Here is a 26,695-nt window from a genome sequence, read left to right on the forward strand (position 1 = left end):
AGTAATGTAGGAAATGAAGGAAAAAAAAAAAGCTATAAGGCATAAGGAAAACAAACTGCACAATGAAAGAAGTTGCTGCTTATCAGCAATGACTTTAAACGTAAATAGGTAAATATTATTCAGACTCCTACCAAAGACAGAGACTGGCAGAATGGACAAAGGCGCGATCCAAGCACATGCTGTCTGCAAGAGACTCACTTACAAAGATACAAAGAAGCTGGAAGTGCAAGGATGGAAGAAGATATTCAATGCAAAACAGTACAGCAGTTTCTAAAAAAGTTTTTTAAAGAATTACCATATGACCTAGCAATCCCACTTCTGGGTATAGGCCCAAAAGAACTGAAAGCAAGGTCTGAAAGAGACATTTGTGCACTCATGTTCATAGCAGTATTATTCACAATAAATAAAACATGGAAGTAACCCAAGTGTCCACTGATGGATGAATAGATAAGGAAAATGTTGTATATACATACAATGAAGTATTATTCAGACTGAAAAAGGACAGAAATTTTACAATATGCTACAACATGGATGAACCTTTAGGACATTACACTCAGTGAAACAAGCCAGTCACAGAAAGACAAACACTCATGAGTCCAGTTACCTGAGGGTCTTAGATTGTCCAATTCATAGATAGAAAGTGGAACGGTGGCACCAGGGCTGGGGCTTATGTGAATTTTATGTTACGTGTGTTTGAACACAGTGAAAAAGAAAAAAAAATAAATTCACTTCAAAAGTAAAACCATTCACCAACCTTGGAAAAAAATTACTATAATGCTACAGTAATCAAGACAGTGTGGTATTGGTGAAAGAGTAGACATAGATGAAGGGAATAGAATACAGAGAACCTTTAAATAGAACTCCATAAATATAGTCAAGTAATCTTTGACAAACTAGCAAAGGCAGTACCATTGAGCAAAGATAGCCTTTTCAACAAATAGTGATGGAACAACCAGACATCCACACACAAAAGAAATGAATCTAGTCACAGACCTACACCCTTCATAAAAAATTAACTCAAAATAGATCACAGACTTAAATGCAAAACTATAACAGTCCTAGAAGATAACCTAGGAGAAAACCTAGATGACCTTGGGTATAGTGGTGCCTTTTTAGATACAACACCAAAGACGTGATCCATTAAAAAAAAAAAAAAGCAAAAACTGATAAATTGGACTTCATTAAAATTTAAAACTTCTGGGGCTTCCCTGGTGGCGCAGTGGTTGAGAGTCCGCCTGCTGATGCAGGGGACACGGGTTCGTGCCCCGGTCCGGGAAGATCCCACATGCCGCAGAGCGGCTGGGCCCGTGAGCCATGGCCACTGAGCCTGCGCATCCGGAGCCTGTGCTCCGTAACGGGAGAGGCCACAACAGTGAGAGGCCCGTGTACTGCAAAAAAAAAAAAAAAAAAAATTTAAAACTTCTGTTCTGCAAACGTATCAGCAAGAGAATTAGAAAACAAGGCACAGACTGGGAGAAAATATTTGCAAAAGACACATCTGATAAAGGGCTGTTACCCAAAATATATAAAGAACTCTTAAAACTCAACAATAAGAAAACAATCCAGTTAAAACATGGGCCAAACCAGAACAAAGAAGATACAGAGATGGCAAATAAGCATATGAAAATATGCTCCACATCACATCATCAGAGAAATGTAAGGTAAAACAACGAGACACCACTCCATACCTATGAGAATGGCCAAACTCCAGAACACTGACAACACCAAGGCTTGCGGGGATGTGGAGCAACAGGAACTCTCATCATTGCTGGTGGGGATGCAAAATGGTGCAGCCACTTCGGAAGACAGTTTGGTGGTTTCTTACAAAGCTAAACATAATCTTACGATACGATCCGGCGATTGCACTCCTTGCCATTTACCCAAAAGAGCTGGGGAACTCATGTCCACACAAAATCCTGCATGCAGATTTTATACGAGCTTTATTCATAACTGCCAAAACTTGGAAGCAACCAAATGTCCTCCAGTAGGTGAATGGATCAACTATGGTAAATCCAGACAATGGAGAATTATTCAGCAATACAATGAAATGAGCTATCAAGTAATGAAAAGATAAGAAGGAACGTTAAATGTTTATCACTAAGTAAAAGAAACCAATCTGAAAAGGCTGCATACTATGTGATTCCAACTACATGACATTCCAGAAAAGAAAAAAACCACGGAGACACTAAAGAGATCTGTGGCTGCCCAGGATGGAGTTGGGGGTAGAGGTAAATAGGCAGAGCACAGAAAATTTCTAGGACAGTGAAAATCCTCTGTATGATATATATAACGATGGATGGATGTCATTATACATTTGCCAAAACCCATAGAATGTACTACACCAAGAGTGAATTTTCATGTAAACTATGGAATTTGGGTGAGGATGATGTGTCAGCGTCAGTCCATCAACTGCAACAAATGCATCATCTGGTGGGGGATGCTGATGATGAGGGAAGCTACGCAGGTGTGAGGGCATGGGGCGTACTGGAAATCTCTGTACTGCCTTCTCACTTTTTTTTTGTGAACTTAAAAAAATAAAGTACAGGGCTTCCCTGGTGGCGCAGTGGTTAAGAATCTGCCTGCCAATGCAGGGGACACGGGTTCGAGCCCTGGTCTGGGAAGATCCCACATGCCACGGAGCAACATGCCGCGGAGCAACTAAGCCCATGCGCCACAACTACTGCGCCTGCGCTCTAGAGCCTGAGAGCCACAACTACTGAGCCCACGTGCCACAACTACTGAAGCCCGCACTCCTAGAGCCCGTGCTCCACAACAAGAGAAGCCACTGCAATGAGAAGCCCGTGCTCCGCAACCAAGAGTAGCCCCCTCTCGCCACAACTGGAGAAAGCCTGCACGCAACAATGAAGACACAACACAGCCACAAATAAAAATAAATATAATTTTTAAAAATGTACAAAATTTAAAAAATTTTTTAAGAAACATATTCAGATTAACACAGAAAATATACACCAAGCGTATTATACAAACTTTTTTCTTTGCAGGAAAAGAACACTGCAAATAACTGAAACTGCACTACAGAAATTCACATTTAAATTTATATTTGAACACCCGCAATGGAGACTACTTTCCACTGTACTTTTCTCATATCTGTATTTCCGAGCTCCCCTTCCCCTGTCTATCAGTGTTTGCTCCTATCCATCAATTTCATGTAGAATTATACTACTGATCAGCGCAGTTCAGCACCAGTGCTGCTCTGGTGAACGGCTGACTGCAAACGTGGTCCTGCAGTAGAGCTCACACTGCATGTCCTCTCCACTTCAGCAGCTAATTTCATCAACAAGTTATCTCATGGCCTTTTCCCTTTTACCCAGAGGAAGAGGTTGCCATATGCCAGGTCAGCTTTCAGTAGTGATCACTACAGCAAAACAGAAGCATTAGACGGGTGGGTACCCCTCCAGGGTGAGGCCCTGGCCTTCGCCTGGGAGCTGCAGGGAGATGGAGGCCCTGACTTCTCAGCTACACTGGCCTAGGGCAGATGCTTCCTTCACATGGAGCTGGGGTAGGTCATGGCTAAAATTCCACAGGATCAATCTGTTCTTATCAAGAAAGATCTCTGAAGAATATTAAAACAATTACTTTCAAAAGATATACAACTGAACACTGAAGATTTATTTTAGGGATTTTCGTCGATGAAACAATCCTCTAGTGATTTTCAACCAGGGGCGATTTTGCCCCCAGGAAGCGTCTGGAGACTTGGGTTTCACAGCAGGCGCTGGGGGTGGGGGCTGGAAGGGTGCTCCTGGCACCCGGGGAGTCTAGGCCAAGAATACTGCCCAACACCCTGCAGTGCAGAGACAAGCCACCACTACAAAGAAATAAATACCAGGCCCCAAACGTCAACAGTACTGAAGGCAATTCAAAACTTAAAAGCTGGGGTAGCAGTGGGAAGAGCCAGTCTTGGGCTGAGCACTGCCTAATAACCCACTCACTGAGCTCCCTGTCCAGGTACTTCACCTTATGAAGGTTTTCATGTGCACAGTGGAAAAAATAAGACTTACTTTGGAGTGGTGGTGTAAAATTTAGAGGAAAATCTATTAGAATCTGCCAGCGAATGGTATACGCCGGGAACGTATTAGTTACTTAGCCAATTATTTCTGCAACTTGGGGAACGAACTAAGGTAGCTACGTAAGAACGCGTCTTTACACAACTCAGTCCAGTGCACCTTTCGCACAGTGTTCTCAACTAAAATGGGTCCGTGCGAATCCACATCCACCCCTAGCAGAAATGGACCCCTGCACATCTGTAAGCATTTCCTTGCTCTCTTATTCTGCGTAAATACCAAATACTTTTCTCTTGGAGCCAATGCACTTTCAACTAATTACAGCCACCAGCAATTCAGGATCTGAAATGCACCCCACTGATGCCTTAACCAAGTGCATTTAATCCTTTTAACTACCGATGGCACAGGTATTAGTGTTGCCAACATGAAACTAGGAGATTCATACAGGTTAGGTCACTTCTGTAAGACATAATAAGACAGAGAGCTAAGAAAAGATTTTTCAATCACCTATTTTATCAGCTGAAGATATATCTATGAGACCTTCATCTGATTTCATGCACTTTGAAAAATATATCTAGTTATGTAAATAAATTTTCTTACGTATTATTTGTCAAAAGATTTATGGGGCTTCCCTGGTGGCGCAGTGGTTGAGAGTCCGCCTGCCAATGCAGGGGACACGGGTTCGTGCCCCGGTCCGGGAAGATCCCACATGCCGCGGAGCGGCTGGGCCCGTAAGCCATGGCCGCTGAGCCTGCACGTCCGGAGCCTGTGCTCCGCAACGGGAGAGGCCACAACAGTGAGAGGACGCTTACCACAAAAACTAAAAAATAAATAAATTAAAAAAAAAAAGATTTATGATAAGGAGAATAACTGGTTTCAACTAAAAAGGAGTACTAGGAAATTTGCAGTACCCATTATTTTACACTTAAACCTTTTACTCAAGATTGATTTTTTTTTCCTCTTAAATGTATGCATGGTTATATATATCTGTATGTGTGTGTTTTATAAAGTATAAAAGCAACTTAAAAGGGATTGGATTCTAGATTCTGTATGACACAAACTTTGAGACATCAATGCCAACAGCTCTGCTCCAGGTTTGCTTTCTAACATAGAAAATAAGAAAAGGTGAGAATATCTACAGTCTCTTAAATTTCAAACATTTTGTGTTTCTAAAAGTGAAACTAATACCTTATGTAGATGTCTATAAACTTATTAAACACTGGAAACAATATACTTGCCATTCTTAAAAGTAAAAGGGTATGCCTCATGTTAAATAATTACACACTATTTTTAAGATTTAGAGGAAACTGACATATTAATTATCTTCAAGTACAATTACATTACTAGGCTCACAGTAACTGATATGATTTAAAGAAAGAGACAGAGAGAAAGACAGAGAGGGAATGAACTGCAGCAAAATCAGAAGTATGGCCAACTTGACTTGTCTTACACGAAGTATATCTAGTAATTTTTTCACAGCAAGCACTAGCTACAACTGATGTCAGTTAAGGCTTGGTAAAAATGAATTATTAAATTGGTCTGCTTATATCCTATTACTGACTTCTTATGAATACTTGATTTTATTTGGTATAATTGACAAGAGTTGACAGCAAAGGACAGGTTTAATGACAATCAAATGAAGATCAACTCGTGTATATGTCACCTAGCAGAGCCGCATCAAGTGGTGATAAAGTACTTGATGGGACACTGTGAGACAGGGCACATGAGTCTGTCATATGTTGTAATAAGTTACCGTGTAATATTAGCAGACTGCCTGCAACAGCTCACAAATCCAACAGGTCTGAAAGAGACAGGCTACAGTATGTGCCCAAGAAAAGAAAAATAGACATTGACTTTGCATATATAACGCCGGGTCGTTTGCCATTAAACTTAGTTTCTAAATCATTTACATGACTTAATGACTCTGCATGAAATTTTTAAGCTGGCGGCAGGATGAACAGCACCACAGAGAGGATGTGGATAAGTACAGCGTCATTTACCTGCCCCTCGCCCTCTAACAAGTGACAGCCGAGCTACTGTAATATGTCCCCAACACTTAAACGATAATGCCATCACTCAGGAGGCAAGTGAAAAAGATATTGGCATTTATAAGAGATTGATGAAAATTAGTTCTAAAGCATTAATTTCTTTTAATACCACTAAAAGAATTGTGCGCATTCAGGAGATATTTGATCTGAATTAAGAAACTGATGAAGCAATTGATTAATTGGAATTTAAGCCATCAGTCACCAGATCCATCAACAGCTTCATTTACATTCTAAACAATCAACTGACGGCCCAACAGAATACCCTGTATTAATACACAGTCAATATGATGCCGCGAAGAGACTCACTGAGCTGTACTGACAAACGCCCAGTGGCTATTGTCCAAACTCCACACGCTGTGTAGATTTAAGACTTTCACACTGGCTAGGGTTTAGAGATTCTTACTATAACAGACAGTGTATTACCAGGGTTTTCTGAACTGAAACTGAAAAATAATAAAGTAATATTAACAGTGTTAGCAGATACACAAAAAATTCTAAACATGTATGTCTAAAAACAAGGCTTTAATTTAAAACCTTAAATAATTAGGTAAAGTCACACGCATTTCTAAAGCTAAGAATCCTTGATTGAAAGCAGTGTTATGACACATTTTACACAGCTGGGAAGCTGTCTGGTCCATTTTATAAAGAGAAGAAAAATATCATGAAACAGTAATCTGACATTTTAGTATCTCCATAAGAGTAACAGTAATTGTTTTAACAATTTAAATTTGACAGAAAAAAATCATAAAACTGAGGAATATAATAGAACCACAGGTTAAAACAGATGACAGTAAGGTCCTAAACTTGGAGCCATTAATAACCTTCCAGGAATATGTTAAATAGTAAAAATTTAGCATACGTGTATATTATGTACATTTTTCTGAGGAACAAAGTGATAATTCTTAAGATTCTCAGAAAGACCCATGACCTCCAAAATATTAAATACCATTACCCTACAGAGGGAAACTGTCACTACAACATAGAATACAAAGCAAAATTTGAGGAAAAAAAACATTTTTAAAACATAATCAATTTGGATATAACGTTATTTATCTGTAGTTGGCACATCAGAGAGTATCTCACTTGCCTAATTCTCTAATATTCTCTTCATGTTTTGCTATCTTATTACGTCACAACAATGATACGATGGCTGAAGAACAATTTCTAAAACTTCAGCAAACATTTACTAGCCCTCAGATTCCTCCTCTGAAAAACGGCCATTTCTAACAGCCTTCCAGCTTTGAAGAGATGGATTTGCTCACACTTTATCTCCTCACATAGCCTGTATACTCTACTTCCTCTACGTTAATGACCTACAGCCGTTCCCACATTGAGCACGATATTCTTAACCTTACATATATTCCTACCACGATCACTACAAGGGCAATTAAACATAAAAGCATCTCCCGGGATTTCCCTGGCAGTCTGGTGGTTAAGAATCCGTGCTTCCAGGCTTCCCTGGTGGCGCAGTGGTTGAGAGTCCGCCTGCCGATGCAGGGGACGCGGCTTCGTGCCCCGGTCCGGGAAGACCCCACATGCCGCGGAGCGGCTGGGCCCGTGAGCCATGGCTGCTGAGCCTGCGCGTCCGGAGCCTGTGCTCCGCAACGGGAGAGGCCACAACGGTGAGAGGCCCGCGTACCGCAAAAAAAAAAAAAAAAAAAAAAAAAAAAAAAGAATCTGTGCTTCCGGTGTAGGGCACACGGGTTCGATCCCTGGTCGGGGAACTAAGATTCCGCATGCCGAGTGGTGCAGCCAAAAAAGAAAAAAGAAGTATCTCCCAAATGCAAACTGTTTGTTATTCATTATACTGAATACATTTACAAACAAAGACAAAGAAATCATAAATAAGTAGGGATGGCAGTGTAAAAATCTCTGAAAACCCATTCCTCCATAACTGTAATGACAACATAAGCAAAAATTGTCTAAAGCAACTTTTTCAAAACTCTGGAAAATAATCAAAGACTTGCAACAATCCCAGGTGCATTTATTCAAGAAACACGGCTAAATCTAGCTATGAGTGAGATGTGTGGTGTTTTGACTTGTCCCTTTTCCAGTACCCTGCCCCCATCAAACTCCACAGTAGCTGAGCAAACCAATGGTCTGGTAGCCACTGAGGGGAAGAAACCAGGGCTAGGACTCCCCAAGCCCCACGCCCAGACAACTGTAACCACCTGACCAGGCAGAGCTTGTCTGGATTTGACTCAACCCACAGTTCATTCACTGAGAATGTGTTTTCCCTGGAATGTTTGTCAAAAACAAAGAGTGGCCATTGTTTAATGTCACAGCTACCTTGGGTGGTGGTTAAAGCTGGGGTAAACAACAAGCTGACCAAAAAAATTTAAAAGAAAAATCAGATAACAAGGAGCAAAAGCTCTATCGTATTCCCGAGAGCCTAGAAGGCCACCTGCCAGTGCAGGGCTGCACACAATGCCCTTGAAAACCCGAGAGGCCCGAATTTCTCACACCTGGCTGACTCTGAGGCTCTGTACAAGCAAGTGACGGCAAAGGCAGAGTTTTAACTGCCTGACACAGCCCTGCAGGTGTTAAGGGAACACTAGCTATTTGTAAAAGATAAACCTTGCAACTCTGGTACTTAATAATACTTCTCTGTCATACAGAGTCCACTTGGTGACAGAATGGGAGGGGAGTCTGTTCCACACAGACATTAAGGAACCTAAACTGAGGGAAGCTCTGCCATCTTCAACAGGCAGCTTCCAAGGTTACCCTGGTCATGGACACATAGCCAGTACAGGGAAAGCCGAGGCTGGAAGTGGTACACATGACTTTCAGCCACCCTCCTTCGGCCATACCTCAGGGCATGGCCCCATCTAACTGGACAGGAAAGGGAGATGGACTGGAAAAGTAGTTCTCCAGTCTCCACCCTATGGGAAAAACAAAACCACACATTAAACAGCACACAATAAAGTAAAGGTATCAAGTGTACAGAGGTCACTTGATTATTAGGTATAACTGAATTCTGCTGTTAATGGCAGCCTCATCTTACGATGTAAGTAATCATAACTACAGTTGGTGAAAAGAGAAAACATTTTTCTTCTCTCTCATGACTTAAAATGTCCTTTTAAAGAAACGCTGTTTAGGGACTTTGCTGGTGGTCCAGTGATTAAGACTCCTCGCTCCCAACACAGGGGGCCCGGGTTCGACCCCTGGTCAGGGAATTAGATCCTGCGTGCCACAACTAAGACCTCGCATGTGGCAATGAAGATCCCGCATGCCGCAAATAAGGCCCGGCACAGCCAAATAAATAAATTTTTTTAAAAATACAAAAAAACAACAAAAAACCCCCCACTGTTTATAAATGGAGAAAAAACTAAATCAACAACTCTAAATTTTAACCACATCCTTTCTAGAGTTTTCATGCTACAAATAATAATACATATGCTGAGCTTCCCATAAAAATACTGCTCATTTATGCAACAAAGTCAGAAATATAAGGCAGAAGGAACTTTGGATATTACTTGACAAACCTCTCATCATTTTAGAGATGATGAAAATGTATGACCACGTGGCTAGGTCATATAATTAGAAATTGGTCAAAGCAGACTAGATTTTAGGTTTCCTGATTTCCAACCAATGGATTTTTTTTCCTTGACCACATGAGGCTTCCTTCTCATTACCCCTTTTGCACCTTCTTCTTATTGTTTAAAGCTCTGGTCATATAAGTATCATTTTTCTGTGAAGCCCATTTCAACTCACCTAGGCAAATTGTCTGTTCCCTCCCATTACCCCTACATGTCTTATTTATTTATTTGTTTATTTATTTTTGGCAGCATTGGGTCTTCATTGCTGTGCGCGGGCTTTCTCTAGTGTGGCAAGCAGGGGTTACTCTTTGTTGTGCTGCGTGGGCTTCTCATTGTGGTGGCTTCTCCTGTTGCAAAGCACGGGCTCTAGGCGCACGGGCTTCAGCAGTTGTGGCACGCGGGCTCAGTAGTTGTGGCTCGCGGGCTCAGTAGTTGTGGCTCGCGGGCTCCAGAGCACAGGCTCAGTAGTTGTGGCGCACGGGCTCAGTTGCTCCGCGGCATGTGGGCTCTTCCCACACCAGGGCTCGAACCCGTGTCCCCTGCATTGGCAGGAGGATTCTTAACCACTACGCCACCAGCAAAGCCCTCCACATGCCTTTTAATATTTATACTATCTATACAATCAGAGTACTGCTAATCATCAATGTGTGTACTTCCATAAATAAGTAGATCATAAACTCTTTGAAGAGAGCAACTCGGTTTTACTCCCTTTTGTATTCTAAGCAACAGGTAGTACCTGGCATAAAGTTAGTGCTAAATAAATGTTTGCTGAATAAGAAATAAAAGTGCAAATGCAGAATAGCAATCAAGTTTTGAGGAATATCACCATCTATTTAGATATCAAAATGGATTCGAATGAAAACTTTCACTTGATATAGGAAAGGATATTTTTTAAACCAACATATTACACGGTAAAATCATTGTTTTAAACATAAACAATTAAATGTGATTTAGAAATTAATGAATTCAATAGATTATCATTCAAAGAAAAATTCTTACAAGAATAAATTTAACTTTTATCTTTCAAAATGAAAATTAAACTGCCAAAATACCAATCATCAGCAATAAAAATAAAAATACCTGCTTTTTCTGATGTCCTAAGAAATACCATGTCCGATGGAATTCTTTGATTCTGCAGAGTAATATAAAATATTAATTATCTACATGCAAGTTTACAAATTAACACAATTCCATTCCAAAGGAGAAATAGCTCCTAAAAACAACTAAAATGATGTTATATTTCAACTCTATACTGAAACAATTAACATCCATAATTTGTATAATAAAAATGAATATTTTAACTCATATTTTAGTTAGACCTCGAAGTTTCTTTCCACATCAAGGAACCATGTAAATGGCATTTAGTGATGACCTGAAAACTACTTCATTTCCTGAAAAATGTTAAATATTACCATTTTTGTGGCCTCTGTTGTACCTCAACTCACACGTACAATATAACAGTTACTGTCTTATAAAAAAATGATGGCCTCCCTATCAGACTAAATGACCTAGAAAGTGAGGACAGTGTTCTTCCAACACCTAACACAAAACAGAGCATATCGAAAATGAGACACTTAATAAATGTTGAATGAAAGAATAAATGTACAACTGAGCAAACAAAACCCCACAAATTTGAGGAGATATTCTTTTTACAAAGCAGGAAAGGAGAAAAACTCAAAGGTCGCTATTCATACATTTATTTAATCACTATTACTAATATTAGTATTAATTAGTATTACTAATAATAATTAGTATTACTAATTAGCATTAATTAGTTGGGAAAGCTATACAAACTAAAAGAAAAATATAATAAGAATACTTCACATAGTTTCATGAATTATTTATATTCTTTAAGACCTAAGTTAAGATTTACCTACACACAGTAAAGAAATGAACTACTTGTCAGCAAGCAACAAAAACAAACGTAAGTTGTTAAAGCAGAAAGAAGATATGCTGTAGAACAGAGCTACTTATTTCTAACATTTCTTGAGGCAATTGTTAAGATCTAAAGAACCTTTAGGTGAAGGGGGAAATCACAATGGAAACTAGAAAATATTGTTAATGAAATGGTAATAAAAACTCAGCATATCAACATATCATGTATGGAACACAGCCGACATCAGGAAAATGATAAGAGGAAAATATACATGACTAAACTGCATACAACAGAAAAGGCAGGCTAAAAATATACAAAGGACTAAATATCCATTCGAAACCAGGAAAAAAAAAACCCAGCCAATAAATCCCAAAGAAAGTACAAGGATGTAACCAAATATAAGAGCAAAATTAATGACACAGAAAACAAAAACATACATACCAGTAACAAACAGCAAGAAGGTAAATATTTCTTTAAATATGCCCATTTCGGTAATAAGAAAAAACTAGCACTAGAATAAAACTGATAACAGATGGGCAAGCCTTCTAAACAAAAAACTGTAAAACATTACTGAAAGAAATTAAATGAAGCCTAAGGAAATAGAGAACACCATGTTCTGAAATTAGAATATACAGTATTGCAAAGATATGAAGTGTGCATATACTGATCTATACATTCAACACAAACCCAATCAAAATCTTAACATGTTTTTTTGGTGGGAAATGACAAGATATTCCTAATATTTACAGGGAAATGCAAAGGCCAAGAATGACTAGACAAGTGTGAGAAACAACATGGAGAGCTGTCTGTACAATATAACAAAACTAAATATTAAAATAGAATAATTAAGACAAGATGGTATTCCACTAAGATGGATGATTATATTAATGTAAAAGCAGAGAATCCAGAAGTCGGCCCACACATCCATGGACACCAGATTTATGAGAAAGTTGGCACTGCAGACATCTTTTCAATAAACAGTGCTGAGAAAACTAGATACCCATGGGCAATGAGAAGAGATAATACCTGGCCTCTACTTCAATCGAAACACGAAAATCTATTCCAAACGAATTATACTTCTAAATGTCAAAGTCAGGGACTCCCCTGGTGGCACAGTGGTTAAGAATCCGCCTGCCAATGCAGGGGACACAGGTTCGAGCCCTGGTCCGGGAAGATCCCACATGCTGCAGAGCAACTAAGCCCACGCGCCACAACTACGGAACCTGAGCTCTAGAGGCTGCGAGCCACAACTACTGAGCCCATGTGCCACAACTATTGAAGCCTGGGCGTCTAGAGCCCGTGCTCCGCAACAAGAGAAGCCACCGCAGTGAGAGGTCCGCACACCGTGATGAAGAGTAGCCCCCACTCACCGCAACAAAGACCCAACGCAGCCAAAAATAAATAAATAAATAAATTTTTAAAAAATGTCAAAGTCAAAACAATAAAACCTAAAAGATAATACAGAAGAATATTTTCATGACTTTTTGGTAGGAAGAGATTTCTTAAACAAGACTCCTTCCCCCCACCACCACAAATTAAAAAAAAAACTTATTACAGATGAAAAGATTAATAAGGTTGACTTCGTTAGAATTTTTCTTTGAAAGATAATATATTGAATTCATTAAGCATCTCTGTTCCACAAAGCACACTAGGAAGGAAAAGATATTCACAACATAAAACTAATAAAGGACTCCCATCCAGAGTACTTGAAGGCCTGCAAACTGTTAAGAAAGGATAACTCTGAAAAAAAACAGTAAGAGATTCTCACAGGCTTTTCCCAAATGAGAAAAATATCCAAAATCACATGAAAAGGTGTCCGACTTTGTTAGTCTTTACAGAAATGCACATTAAAACCACAACCACTATGTACAATTTGGAAATGGTAAATGTAAAAGGTTGGCAATGCCAAGTGTTGGCAAACATGAAGGAATGGGAGCTCTTACTGTCGATCTGAGTATAATTTGATACATCACTTTGCAAAATCATTTGCAGTAAGTACTCAAGTGCAACATACACACTCACCCCAAAATCCAACAAGTCCACTCCTCAGTACACATGCAGCAGCAATGTGTGCACATGTGAGCCAGAAGACATGGTCAAGTATGACTCAGAGGTATCAATCCTAACAGGCAAAACTTAGAAGCAACCCAAATACCCACCAACAGTAGAATGGATACAAGGCATACTATGTAACCACAAAATGAATGAATTACAGCTGCACACAACAAAATGAAGACTCTCATAATCAGTATTGGGTCAAAAATAAGCACCCACCCAAACACAGCCCCATCCCACTGAATTTTCTAGGCACCCTTGTTGAAAATCTGTTAACCAGAAATTTAAGACTTTATTTCTGGACTCTCAATGTTTAATTTATGCCAATTCCATACTGTCCTGATTAATGTTAACTTTGTAGAAAGTTCTGAAATGGAGAAGTGTGAATATGCCAATTTTGTTCACATTTTTAAAAACTGCTTTGGCTATTCTGAATCTCTTGTATTTCCATATGAATTTTAGAATCAGCTTGTCAATTTCCGCAAAGAAGTCAGCTGGGATGTTAAGAGGGACTGCACCGAACCTGTAGATCAGTTTGGGAGTACTGCCATTTTAACATACGAATACTTCCAATCCATGAACATGGGACGTCGTTCTGTTTATCCAGGTCTTCTTTACTGTGTTTTAACAATGTTTTGTAGTTTTCAAAGTACAAGTTTTGTTCTTTTGTTAAGTTTATTCTTAACCATGATTTTATTTATAAGTATTTTATTCCTTTGATACTATCATACATGGAATTTTTTTCTTAATTTTAGACCCCTACCCTTTATTCCCTTATCCTGTTTTATTTTCTATGAGGCATTAATAAGTAAACTAGAAACTTCAAAATAATTATTGGATATTTTTATTTTTCCCTCCTCTCAAGACTCAGCAACACAGGAGCAGGGACCTGTGTTTTCTTAATATGAAATTACCATGGTATAATGTACAGCAGTTTCTTTGACCATGACCCGTTCAGGATATCTGAACTCTTTCTGATTTTTGGCTATCATGAATAATGCAGGTATAAACATTCATGTTCAAGCTTTTGTGCCAATCTAAATTAATATTTACCTGTGATAAAGGTCCAGAAGTTCAACTTCTGGGTCAAATGATAGCTGTATACTCAGTTTTTTAACAGACTGTCTAATGATTTTCCAGAATAGCTGTAACATTTGATATCCCCACATGAATTGCATGTAATCCACTATCTTTATGTCACCGCCAGCATTTGTGCTGTCATCAGTTTTCATTGTAGCCATTCTGCTATATGTGTAGTGATATTTCACTGCATTTGCATTTGCATTTCCAGATAACTAATGATGTTGAATAACGTTTCATATGCTTATTTTCTATCTGTATGTCTTCTTTGGCTAAATGTTTTTTTTTTTTTGCCCATTTTCTAATTTGATTTTTTTTTTTTTACTGTTGAGTATTTAGCATTTTTACATATTCTAGATACAAATCTTTGTGGATATATGGTTTACAAATACTTTCTCCCAGTCTGTTTTTCCACCATATTCACATGTTCTTTCACAAAGCACACATTTTTAATTTTAATGATGCAATCTATCTCTTTCACCCTTATATGCATTGTGCTTTTGGTGTCAAGTCTAAAAACTATTTTCCTACCCTAGATTCTGAATATTTTCCCCTGTTTTATTCTAAAAGTTTTACAGTTTTACATTATATATTTAAGTGCCTGGTCCACTTTGATTTAATATCTACATAAGGTGTGACATTTAGATTATGGTTCATTTTTTACCCACGGATGTCCACTAGTTCCAGCCTGTTTTGTTGAAAGGCTATCCATCCTCCATTTTAATTGCTTTTGCACTTTGTCAAAAATCACTTGAGCATATTTGGGTGGGGCTATTTCCGGGTTCTCCATTGATGTTTCATTATCTTTGTTTCTACCCTTCTTCTGCCCTATGTTAATTAATATCGTAGGAAGTATGCCTTAACATTAGGAGAGTGGCTCTTTTCACTTTATTCTCCTTGTCAAGGTTGTTTTTGCCATGTTAGGGCCTGTGCCTTGCCAAATCAGTTTTAGGAAAATCTTATTTTGTCTTTAAAACCAAAACAAACGAACGAAGAAAAAAACCTTGCTGAGATTTTGATACATACATCTGTGTAAGAATTCAGTTACTGTTCAGGTTTCCTTATTAAGCTGGGAGATAATCTTTGGAATTTCTTGCTTCACCTTGCATGCACAGAGGATCATCTGACCTTGACTCTGAACGGTCCTACCCTCCCAATTTCCAGGTACATGTCAAACACATACTTCTCCTAGGCTGAATTTGAAACTGGAGAACTAGGAGTTTAAACCTAGACGCAGTGAACACTGAAGGCCACATCATCCTCTTTCCACTTTCTGTCCCAGGCTGCTGCTCTCCCATGTTCTAGGCTACTGACATCTATAACACTGAGCCAAAGCTGATTAGCATTATTCCTTTAAATACCCATAAAATGAATATCGATGTACTAATTTTAATTCCATGTTAAGATAAAAAATTACAACTATCCTATAACATAAAATCCACCATGGAAATATCCAAACATTATTTATAAATAGGAATATGGTCAAATAAAAGAGAAATATGGGCTTCCCTGGTGGCGCAGTGGTTGAGAGTCCGCCTGCCGATGCAGGGGACACGGGTTCGTGCCCCGGTCCGGGATGATCCCACATGCCGCAGAGCGGCTGGGCCCGTGAGCCATGGCCGCTGAGCCTGCGTGTCCGGAGCCTGTGCTCCGCAACGGGAGACGCCACAATTGTGAGAGGCCCGCGTACCGCAAAAAAAAAAAAAAAAAAGTAGAAGGACAAAGCCATTTGCTACCAGATCTCTGCTATTTCCTTATGATGATTATATCAACTGGCAAGAAAAAAATCTTTTATCACTACAAAAATCACAAAATTGGTTTGACAAATACCATGAACCTACTACTAAAAATTTATCATTTCCCAGTTGTTACTGGAAACTATGTTATCAAACTTCAGAATACTCAATGTTTTCCAGGGAATTAAAATATATGAAAAATTTTCATATGAAAATGAAAGTACAATTGGCAATATAAAAAGCTAAATCAGGCAAGTGGTGCCACCCCTATTTTTTAGTATGCAGCAGTGCATCCTTAAGGCTAGCGAAAACATTTTAGAAGTCCTCCCTCTAGCTCTGCTACCAAATCTTTAAATTTCAGAGTAGCACAGGATACTACACACATGCTCACATATATGTAACACTGGTGCGTCATCCACAACGTGCTATCCACTGGACACTGAAATAACAAACAAACACAAAGAGGTGCAGCTCCACATCAAACGGAAACCTTTACCTGGATGTCTACAGAGGCCTATGTCCCTCACCAATCTTTCTTACTGTTGGAGAAGACACCTGTGAGGCCAGAGAGACACTGAAGAGGAACACCCAGACACAGATGTAGATCTCTCTTTCACATCTACCTGTATGACCAATGAGATGGCCAAGAAGGGTGCACCTGTTACTCAGTAAAAATGGGAGGACTGAGGGAAAACAGGAAGGTGAGTGTACTGCTACATCAAACTAAACAGCAAAGGTAAGGGAAAAAAAGGGTAAATAGGAAAGTTAAGGAGGAAATAAGAGGTGAAAGAATGAAAAGGCCAAAGAGTACTCATCTGATTCACAAAGAGAGATTCTATCCTAACCTTCAACACAACAAACACAAGATATCCTCCTAAAAGTCAAGAGGAAAACAAAAAGTGTTGGGGCATCACTCTGGAGTCTAGGTCTCAGAGACTGTGCAACCCTTCTGCTGGCACTCACACTCTCTCTTTACCCCTCCCTCCTGGCAGGCCGGTGGTGGGCTGCCCGGTGGAGAGGCCCATGTGTCCAGGAATGAGCGTGGCCACAGGCCTAAAGCTCGTAGAACTGAGGCCCTGAGTCCAAAGAGGCACCAAGTCCTGCCAACAACCCCAAGAGTGAGACTGGCATCAGCTCCACCCCCGTGGAACTTGGAGGCGATGGCTACTGGGCTGACACCTTGACACAACTTGACTGAGAGCCTTAAGGGGGACCCAGAGCCAGGAGATGCAGCTAGGCTGCATCCAGATTCCTGACCACAGAAACCTGAGAAAACAAAGGTTGCTGTTTCTTAAAAATTGCATCAAAATTTATATGACTAACATATGGCTCAGCCATCCCTCTTGTCAGCATTAATCCTATAGAGTCCTGCAAGGATGTATGTACCAGAATTTTCATTATAGCACTTCTCACAGCAGAAAAGAGAAACCATCCAAAATCTAACAATGGATCAAAAGTTAGTAACTTACAGTATCCATATAACTGAATACTACGTAAGTAAGTTGCAAATCAGTATGTTTAATTTTCTCCTTTCCGTAAAATCCGACAAACACAGCCCGAAGCGTTCTCTGTGTACAGATTTTTACTGCAATGAGATGAAGACTGCTTTCCTCCTGAGGAGGAAGGCTCTCACTCAACCTCCCCACGGGCGGCTCAGGATGGGTATGTTCCCATGGGTCCCCATGTGGCTATCAGCTGGTACCAGGGGCTCACACTCCTCTGTAAGAGGCCTTATGAAAACCTCTCATTCTATATTTTTTTAAATGTTGTTCTAGAGCCTTAAAAAAGGAAAAACAAAAAGACTATGCCCTCAGTCACTGTTACTCAGGAAGGCTGTGCGGGCAGAAACGCTTCTCCGCAAAGGCAGACAGCCCAGGCCTCCAGACTCCGGGCCAGTAGTGGCCTGCCAACAGCCACCTCTGACCACTGTGGGGTTTTTAAAATGGCTTCTTCCTACATTGACCTAAACTTTTTCTTTCTAATCCTCTTGTTTCCATTTACCTTTCCCTCGTTGTTTTTTCTGTTTGTTTGTTTGGGGTTTTTTTGCGGTACGCGGGCCTCTCACTGCTGTGGCCTCTCCCGTTGCGGAGCACAGGCTCCGGATGCGCAGGCTCAGTGGCCATGGCTCACGGGCCCAGCCGCTCCGCGGCATGTGGGATCTTCCCGGACCGGGGCACGAACCTGTGTCCCCTGCATCGGCAGGCGGACTCTCAACCACTGCGCCACCAGCGAAGCCCCCTCGTTAAGTTTTTAAGCCATAAGAATTAATATCCAATAATTACATATATCTGTCTATAAAAAGAAGCTCTAGAAACTGAAACATTATAAATAGGTTCTAACTAATATAATTCTTTGGTCAAAAGATATAATTCTGATAATGCAACAATAAACAGTTAACATGTCTTATTTTAGACAAAATATGACTACCTACACACACTGAAACGTACTTTAGCAAAACAGACTATACAAAAACCTGTATTTTTTTCTTCACATATATCAAACCTTACACAAAGATGTTAAGATTTAAAATACATGTCTCAAACAATTTCCTTCAGATTCAAAAGTTACTTGCAATCAGGCTAAATGTTCATAACTGGCATATACATGTCTAAAAGGTATTAAAAATGCATCAACCTTTTCCACTATGATGAGGTCTCCAACTTGTATGTCTGAACTCTTAACTTGCACTTTACCTTAAAAAAAAGAAGAAGTATAATCAACTCAAGGAAATAATAGCACATCAGAGTTAAACTTTCAGTTGATAAATAATACTTTAGAAATACCTTTGGGAGAAAAAAATAACACTTTAGAAATTTATCTATACTTATACTTTCAAAATAAATTTATTTCAGATAGACGCAGTCGCTGAAAATTTACTTCTCCTAGTGAACTCCCAAATACAATTAACTATCCCCCAATAAAAGACGTGCGAGAGTGGGGAAGAGGATTCCATCTGGAAAGTTCTTCCCACATCTGCCATTATTTCAGGTCTGAGTCAAGTTACGGATGATCAAAAATATCACTAAATGAAATAATTTGATGACTGAAGCTGAGAAACATATAGATGTAAAATCCTTACATTAATGTTTTGGAGGCACTGATTGGCACATAACTGACAGTAAAAAGAAACGAAGAAAATTACATGTAAAATCACCCTCCACTAGTAGCTTTACAGACACAGGTCAGGACTGAAAACTAAGGTCTAGAGATTTACAGAAGATGTGATGCTTCCACGGGGTACACTGTGTACATTCTTAAATTGTCTCTCTAGTATCTAGTGCATTGTAATCATTTACAAAATCTAACACCCAACATGTACATCATGTTAGTGCCACAGAGAGGAGTGAGAAGCTGGCGTGGACAACGGGAGACACCGTCCTGAAGCAGCAACGAGACTTGGGTCAGTTCTCGCTCCCTGTGTCTCCTCCCTCCCTGCCTCCCTTCGCCCCTCTGTTTCTCTCCCTCCTTCCCTCTCTCCCCACCTCCCTATCTTGGTCTCCCTCCCTCTGTCCATCTCCCTTTTGAAACCAGCAACAGCCTTATGGATCTGCCTTTACATTTTTGTAACTACTGTTTTGACATGGGAAAAGGTCCACTTCTTTTACATTCAGTTTATTCTGAAAGCTAACAGAACAAGAGCTAAGTTCATATTACATTATCAAATACTAACATTACCAGTCATTACACTGACTTTTAGACCAATTCAACTTATTATAAAGCCTTATTTCCTAAATACCTCTTAAAGCAGCTGAGTTTCAATAGAACCATACCAGTTCCTAACAATTTGTTTTGAGGATATCAAAAAGTTTTGTAAATATTATATTTTTGCTGTTATATTTTTCCATGTTCCTCAATTATACAATAAATACATAAGGGCTGGAGTAACTTTTCAGGGGGGAGATGAAGCTACTTTTTATTCATATTATAAAATAGCAAAGTTCTTTAGAATTGCATGTGAAGCAAATCTTATGATATTTTCGTAAGTGATAAGTATACATCAATTAGTAGCCAAAAAACATACTTGCAAAAGAATGTCTACTTTAAATCTTTTTTTTCAGTTGGTCACTTCAAGCTTCAGGTCTGTACTCCCACTATTATGTTTGGTATAGCTAAGCCTCAGGCAGTAAAGACATATTTACTTATCTCATACTCCCTGAGTTTTAACTCAGCAGAATTCCTGTCTTATCTTTTATTTTCTCTCCTACTCTCCAATCCACTTTTCCTTCCTTCTGGTTTTTTACATTTTAATAGACACATTTTAAAAAGAGAGAAAAAGAAATGGTTGCAGTCATAAGATGTAGTAAATAACTTTAAACTATTTTGAAACAAAGAAAACGCATCCTTTTTTGACTCCTTAATCAAGACCTTACATTTCTGAGAGATTTATTATTCTCTCACATGGTAATAGACACAATTTATATTTAGTAGCCTTTAATTTTTAAGGCATTAATTGTGATCACTATTCATTTCTATGGAACTTACCAGCAATTACATGTTTAAGTAAAACAGTTTATGGTAAAACGCACTGTTGAAAGTTCTCAACTCTTACACAATATTACAACATGAATAAAATACGAGAAGGCTAAACACAGCACAGTGTCAAATCAGTATGATAATCTGCCTCACTTATCTGTTCAAAGTACACATGTCTAAATTTTGAAGAACTGGTCAAATTGTTCAACAGTTCTGAATTCTCTAATAATTCTGATCTTGTGTTCAAGGGGCTGCCTGCACTTCCTTTACAGCCTTTGTCACATGAACTCATGGACTTCTTCTCTGTTCTCTTTCCCAAAGAACAGCGAAGGCATCGGACAGAAAAGATGGAGGAAAGCCACCCACTCCCCATGCACCTGTCCAGCACTGACAGCCCAGCATCATGACCCTCCACAGCCTAACCTGCAGAGTCCACGCCTCCACTAACGGTTTGATTTCTGGCCACCCTTTGTGAGCTGAACTGACAGCTGATCCTAGCTAGCAACATGCTAATAGCAGAGTTGGAAGAGACTGGTAACAAGACATATTCCTTAAGTTTTACAAGTCACAGCACATAGAAGACACACAACGGCCACCTGCTCTCACAAACCAATGGAACCATCAACAACACAAAGTGTTTATTGAATGGGCGTTTAAAATTTAGTAACTTCAGAGCTCCATTTGATAGAAGCAAGTTCTAAATAGAGTAACAAAGATACTTCAGTGTGTACACCAGTATTTAAACCTAATGACAGTTTTCCCTAAAAATATCCTACTCTATTTACTGTCAAGTACATACTCAGGAAGTCGTACCTTACCAGCCTTTTTCTTTTGATGAAACAGTGAATAGTGACTATTACCAAGTAAGGTAAACAGCAGTCCTTTCCTCTCTAAACTACTGCAGGTAAATCCTTCCATTAAATCCTTCTTCTAGCAATAAACGTTCCCTGCCACTATGCCTCAAAAGTATGATGGCTTACGTGTGCCTTATCACGGGAGGCAAGCATTTAGCTCACTTGCCCCATGAACCAAGTTTTATTGGCTCCTCCGAAGAGAGATCAAAAATCGCTCCAAGAACCACCCTTCTTCCTGCGGAGCGTCTAACCACGCGCCCTGTCTACCACTCTCATTGCCACTCGTCAGCATCACCTGTAGAAACAAGACACAACTAAATGGTCGCCACTGTTATTATTTTCCGAATTCAGCATAATTCCAAACGAACTAGTTGAAAAATTAAGGGTTATGTTCATCCTCACCCCAAACCCTCCATTACTGGACAATTACTTAGAAGATAATCAAATTTGCAGCATGTATACACATCCTTCAGAGCTGATGTCAAACTAACTTTCCGGCTTTACCTACTATCTCCCTTTGCTCCTGCTCTGTCTTAGTCTGGCACCTTATCCAACAACCGTGTGAGGCCCTTGCTTATTCTTACAGGTTCTCTGCACTTGCTGCTCCTTTTGACTGAAATCCCTCCCTCCCCAGACCTCCTTAACTGCACAGCAAATATAACCCCATGAAGCCTTCTGTAACCTGTGTGAGCACCAGCAGCATTTGATCGCACTGCTACACGATGCGCTTCGAATGCTATAAACATGCAAACACCTGAGTGTCTACCGAATTTCAGATCCTGTGCACTTTTAGGACATTTCGTTTGTTCTTCGCAAATGCATATCCGAACTTAACCCATTTTAAAAGAACAGAAGGAGTTGATAACCATTCTACTCCTGATCAGTTAAAATGGGTCAAACGCCGGAATGGATTAAAGAGAGCATAACCATAAAAACCACATCTAACTAGACACAGACATTACCAAATAAGGATGAAAAGGTATTAATTACTTATTTCCCAACAAAACACACACAAGGAGATAAGAGTGACAAATAATTAAGCAACTTTTTAAAAAAGCACTTGATCACATATAAGGAGCCCTCTAGAAGGTCACTTTGGATTAACACGTATTGCTTCCTGGGCAGACCACCACCCATGAAATCGGCAAGTTATTGGGCTTGTCTTCATTATTTGGGTGGGAATGGCATTCTCCCCCAACTCTCTCACCATTTTAAGTGTGTGTGGAGGTAGGAGTCTAACTTAAAACAAGATTATGAAGCAAAGTGGGTAGTTGGGAAATAAGTTTTATACTATACTATATTATATCATATCGTATTATATTAAGAGAGAGACCTATATTCTGAAAAAAACCCAAAATATTGCTGAGAGAAATTTTAAAACACCTAAATAAAGGAAGAGATATACCTCATTCATGGATCAGAAGACTTAATACTATTAAAAAGTCAATTCTCCCCCAAATTTATCTGTAGATTCAATGCAATCCCAATCAAAATCCCAGCAGGCTTTTTTTTTTCTTTTTTTGCAGTACGCAGGCCTCTCACTGTTGTGGCCTCTCCCATTGTGGAGCACAGGCTCCGGACGCGCAAGCTCAGTGGCCATGGCTCACAGGACCAGCCGCTCTGCGGTATGTGGGATCTTCCCGGACAGGGGCACGAACCTGTGTCCCCTGCTTTGGCAAGCAGACTCTCAACCACTGAGCCACCAGGGAAGCCCTCAGCAGGCTTTTTTTTTAATAGAAATTAACAAACTGATTCTAAAAGTCACATGGAGGGACTTCCCTGGTGGTGCAGTGGCTGAGAGTCTGCCTGCCCTGCCGGTGCAGGGGACACAGGTTCGAGCCCTGGTCCCGGAAGACCCTGCATGCTGCGAAGCAACTAAGCCCGTGCGCCACGACTACTGAGCCTGCGCTCTGGGGCCCGCGAGCCACAGCTACTGAGCCCACGTGCCACTACTACTGAAGCCCGCACGCCTAGAGCCCATGCTCCACAACAGGAGAGGCCACCGCAATGGAAAGCCTGCGCACCGCAGCGAGGAGTAGCCCCCGCTCACCGCAACTAGAGAAAGCCCACATGTGGCAACAAAGACCCAACGCAGCCAAAAATAATAAATAAATAAATTTATAAAAGTCACATGGAAATACAAAGGATCTAGTCTAGCCAAAACAGCTCTAAAAAGGAAAAACAAACTTGGAGGGCAAACGCTACTGCTTTCAAGAATTATTATGAAACAACAGTAATCAAGAGACCATTGTTTTAGCATAAAAGAGACAAATAGATCAACAGAGTGAAGAGAGAGTCTAGAAATAAACCCACACATGAAAGACAACTAATTGTTGACAGAAGTGTAAGCCAATGTGGTGGTAAAGGGATCACTTTTTCAAAAACTGGTGCTAGAAACAACAACACGCACACCTTGTACCAATACAAAACTTTACTCAAAAGACCTGTCATATAATGCAAATCCTAAAACTAAAAAACCTCTAGAAGAAGAAACATCAGAGAAATAAATGTAACAGAAAACCTTTGTGAACTTGAGTTTAGGCAAAGAGTTCTCAGATAGGACACCAAAAGCACAATCATAAAAGAAAAAACTGATACATTGGACTTCATCAACTAGGACATCAAAGGGGCAAGGAACAGCACAAAGGTGTAAGATCAATGAACTGGCGGTTGAAAAATAGCCGGAGGAAGGTGCAAGAGGGAATAAGCTACAAAGATAGGAAGGACTCTAATTCCAGGTCAAGTGGCCCCAAGATTACGGGAGAAAAATAGCAAACATTTAGGAGAGTTGCAGGGGAAGCAGGACCCTCACAGAAGAGCCACATTTTAATGAAAGCAAGAAGGCACATTCAGAGGAGTCTGATGATGGAAAGGTTCAGGTGATGAAGAAACCAGAATTCCAAAGGCACAGTGAAAAAAGGGCAATGCTAAGAATGAAGATGTACAGAATCTCGTGGTGATTAAAACACAGAAGATGAAGAGTGATTTTAAAGTCTGAGACACGAACCAAGATGAAGGTCCCGTGAGGCTAGTCCTGGGGTACACAGGCCGAGACTGCGCTCAGGCTGAGAGGCCTGGGGAGCCCAGGACCCCATCTTGACCCCGGCTGAAGCTGGGCAGGGCACAGGCTTCCCCTTGACCTCGGCTGACAAAGTTGAGGGTGCCAGAGGAAGTCAGGATTAACTCAAGGGCACGTGGACACCCTTCCCCCAGTACAGGCCAGGGACATAAGTGGGAACAAAATGGGTAGCTTATATTCTAGCAAGATTAAGTAAGGCAGAGTGAAATAAAATATAACAACAAATGGACTGTATAATTACAGCCTAGGAAATAAGAAAAAAAAAAGAAATACTACAGCCTGGGGGTAAGAATTATAAAGCATCTTGCCAAAAGTAACAAATTTTTACTCTTAAACATTTACTAGCAATAACCAAGGTATTATTTAATAACATTCCTAAGCAACAACAAAAAAATTAAGATGCTCAAATTAAACACAATCAATTCTTTTTCCTCTACTATCAGTAAAAAAAGAGCTGGAATAGCTTTGGGAGGAATACTGGAATAATGAAATACTACATTACCATAAGAAATATTTAAAGATAAAACACTGAATGTTATTCACCGGATAAACTATATTAGCCTCTCACTGGCTAAGGGAGTCCAAGCTATCTATGCAAGTCGCCAAGGGAGACTCCAGGGGCTGTCAGAGGAGGCTATCAGGCAGGCTTTACAGCCGGCCAGTGCACGTGCTTTTGCCTAAAGCTATATACAGAACCTAACACTGAAATAAGTAGCAACAGTAATTCACTGCATTCACCAGATAAAAGATTTTGCAGAAAATCACAACAGTTTGAAAATTTTAATAAGTATCTCAAACGTTAGATATTTTACCAACTAACAGATACAAACAGAAATTATATGGTATCAATAAAGAGAGGACACACTCCAAAGTGTTCATTAAGCCCTCTGCTGTTTGCATAAAAGAAATTTCTAACCTTTGTTTCCTATAGTTACATAGGCTTCTTACATATCTATCAAAGGTGAAGATACAAAATATTGTTAATATGAATGGTTCGTAATTAACAAGTTCTAAGACTCTCAATCACTAAAATCAGAAACAGTACAAAAAAAGCAGTCTCCCTCTACCATGGACTCACCCCATGGACAAACCCCAAGTGTCCTACCTGAGTGTGTACGGTCATGTTACTATGGAGAGAGATGTGAGCAAACCTAGGTCAAGACAGTTCCTGGTCTCTCTTTTCCTCTAATGTTTACACAACCCACATGACAGTGGTTTACTTCTCAATCCACCTAAGTGTGGAGACTTGGAGACAGTGAAGAAATCCACAGATGGAGGTGGCAAGACAGCTGTGAGGCTGCTGGAGGGCCAGGGGCCACTGGCCTAAGTCACGAGCAGACAGAAAGTTCCCCAGGACTCTTATATTTAGAGCGTTTCATGCTTCTCAGAGAACACAAGAAAAAAATGAAAATAACTGGTGGAGGGAGGGGAGGAGGGAGGAACGGAGAGGTTTCCCAAGATACCAGAATGTACTGTAAAGGAACATTTAAAACTGGTATGAGACTGGCATGGAAATTTGGATGAATCAGTGGAAGAGCACAGAAACTAGAGGAAAGGACCAAAACAAATCTAACATATTTCTCAAAGATCTGAAAGAAGTTAGTAACTTGAATAACTGGTTTTAAAGTAACTAACTGACCATTTGAGAAAAAAAAAAGTCAGATCCCTTCTCCATACAATACATACTTTTACACGTAAAATTGCAAATGGGGTAAAAATTCAAGTACAGGGCTTCCCTGGTGGCACAGTGGTTGAGAGTCCACCTGCCGATGCAGGGGACACGGGTTCATGCCCCGGTCCGGGAAGATCCCACATGCCGTGGAGCGGCTGGGCCCGTGAGCCATGGCCACTGAGCCTGCGCGTCCAGAGCCTGTGCTCTGCAACGGGAGAGGCCGCAACAGTGAGAGGCCCATATACCGCAAAAAAAAAAAAA

The 26,695-nt window shown here is 40.0% G+C and overlaps 1 protein-coding gene across 2 annotated transcripts in view; it reads right to left on the reverse strand.

Moving 5' to 3' along the window:
- The window catches only part of ATP9B (ATPase phospholipid transporting 9B (putative)), a 217,108-nt gene that overhangs the window by 145,322 nt on the left and 45,091 nt on the right, over positions 1-26,695 (reverse strand). For both annotated transcript variants that reach the window (XM_065890491.1, XM_065890490.1), the window contains exons 6-7: positions 18,991-19,049; positions 10,690-10,741 (exon numbers count right to left, since the gene is read on the reverse strand). In XM_065890491.1, the coding sequence (XP_065746563.1) occupies positions 10,690-10,741; positions 18,991-19,049 (111 nt within the window). The remainder of the gene's footprint in view (positions 1-10,689; positions 10,742-18,990; positions 19,050-26,695) is intronic.

This window comes from Phocoena phocoena, chromosome 13 (assembly GCF_963924675.1).
Source record: "Phocoena phocoena chromosome 13, mPhoPho1.1, whole genome shotgun sequence".
NCBI classification, from domain to species: Eukaryota; Metazoa; Chordata; class Mammalia; order Artiodactyla; family Phocoenidae; genus Phocoena; species Phocoena phocoena.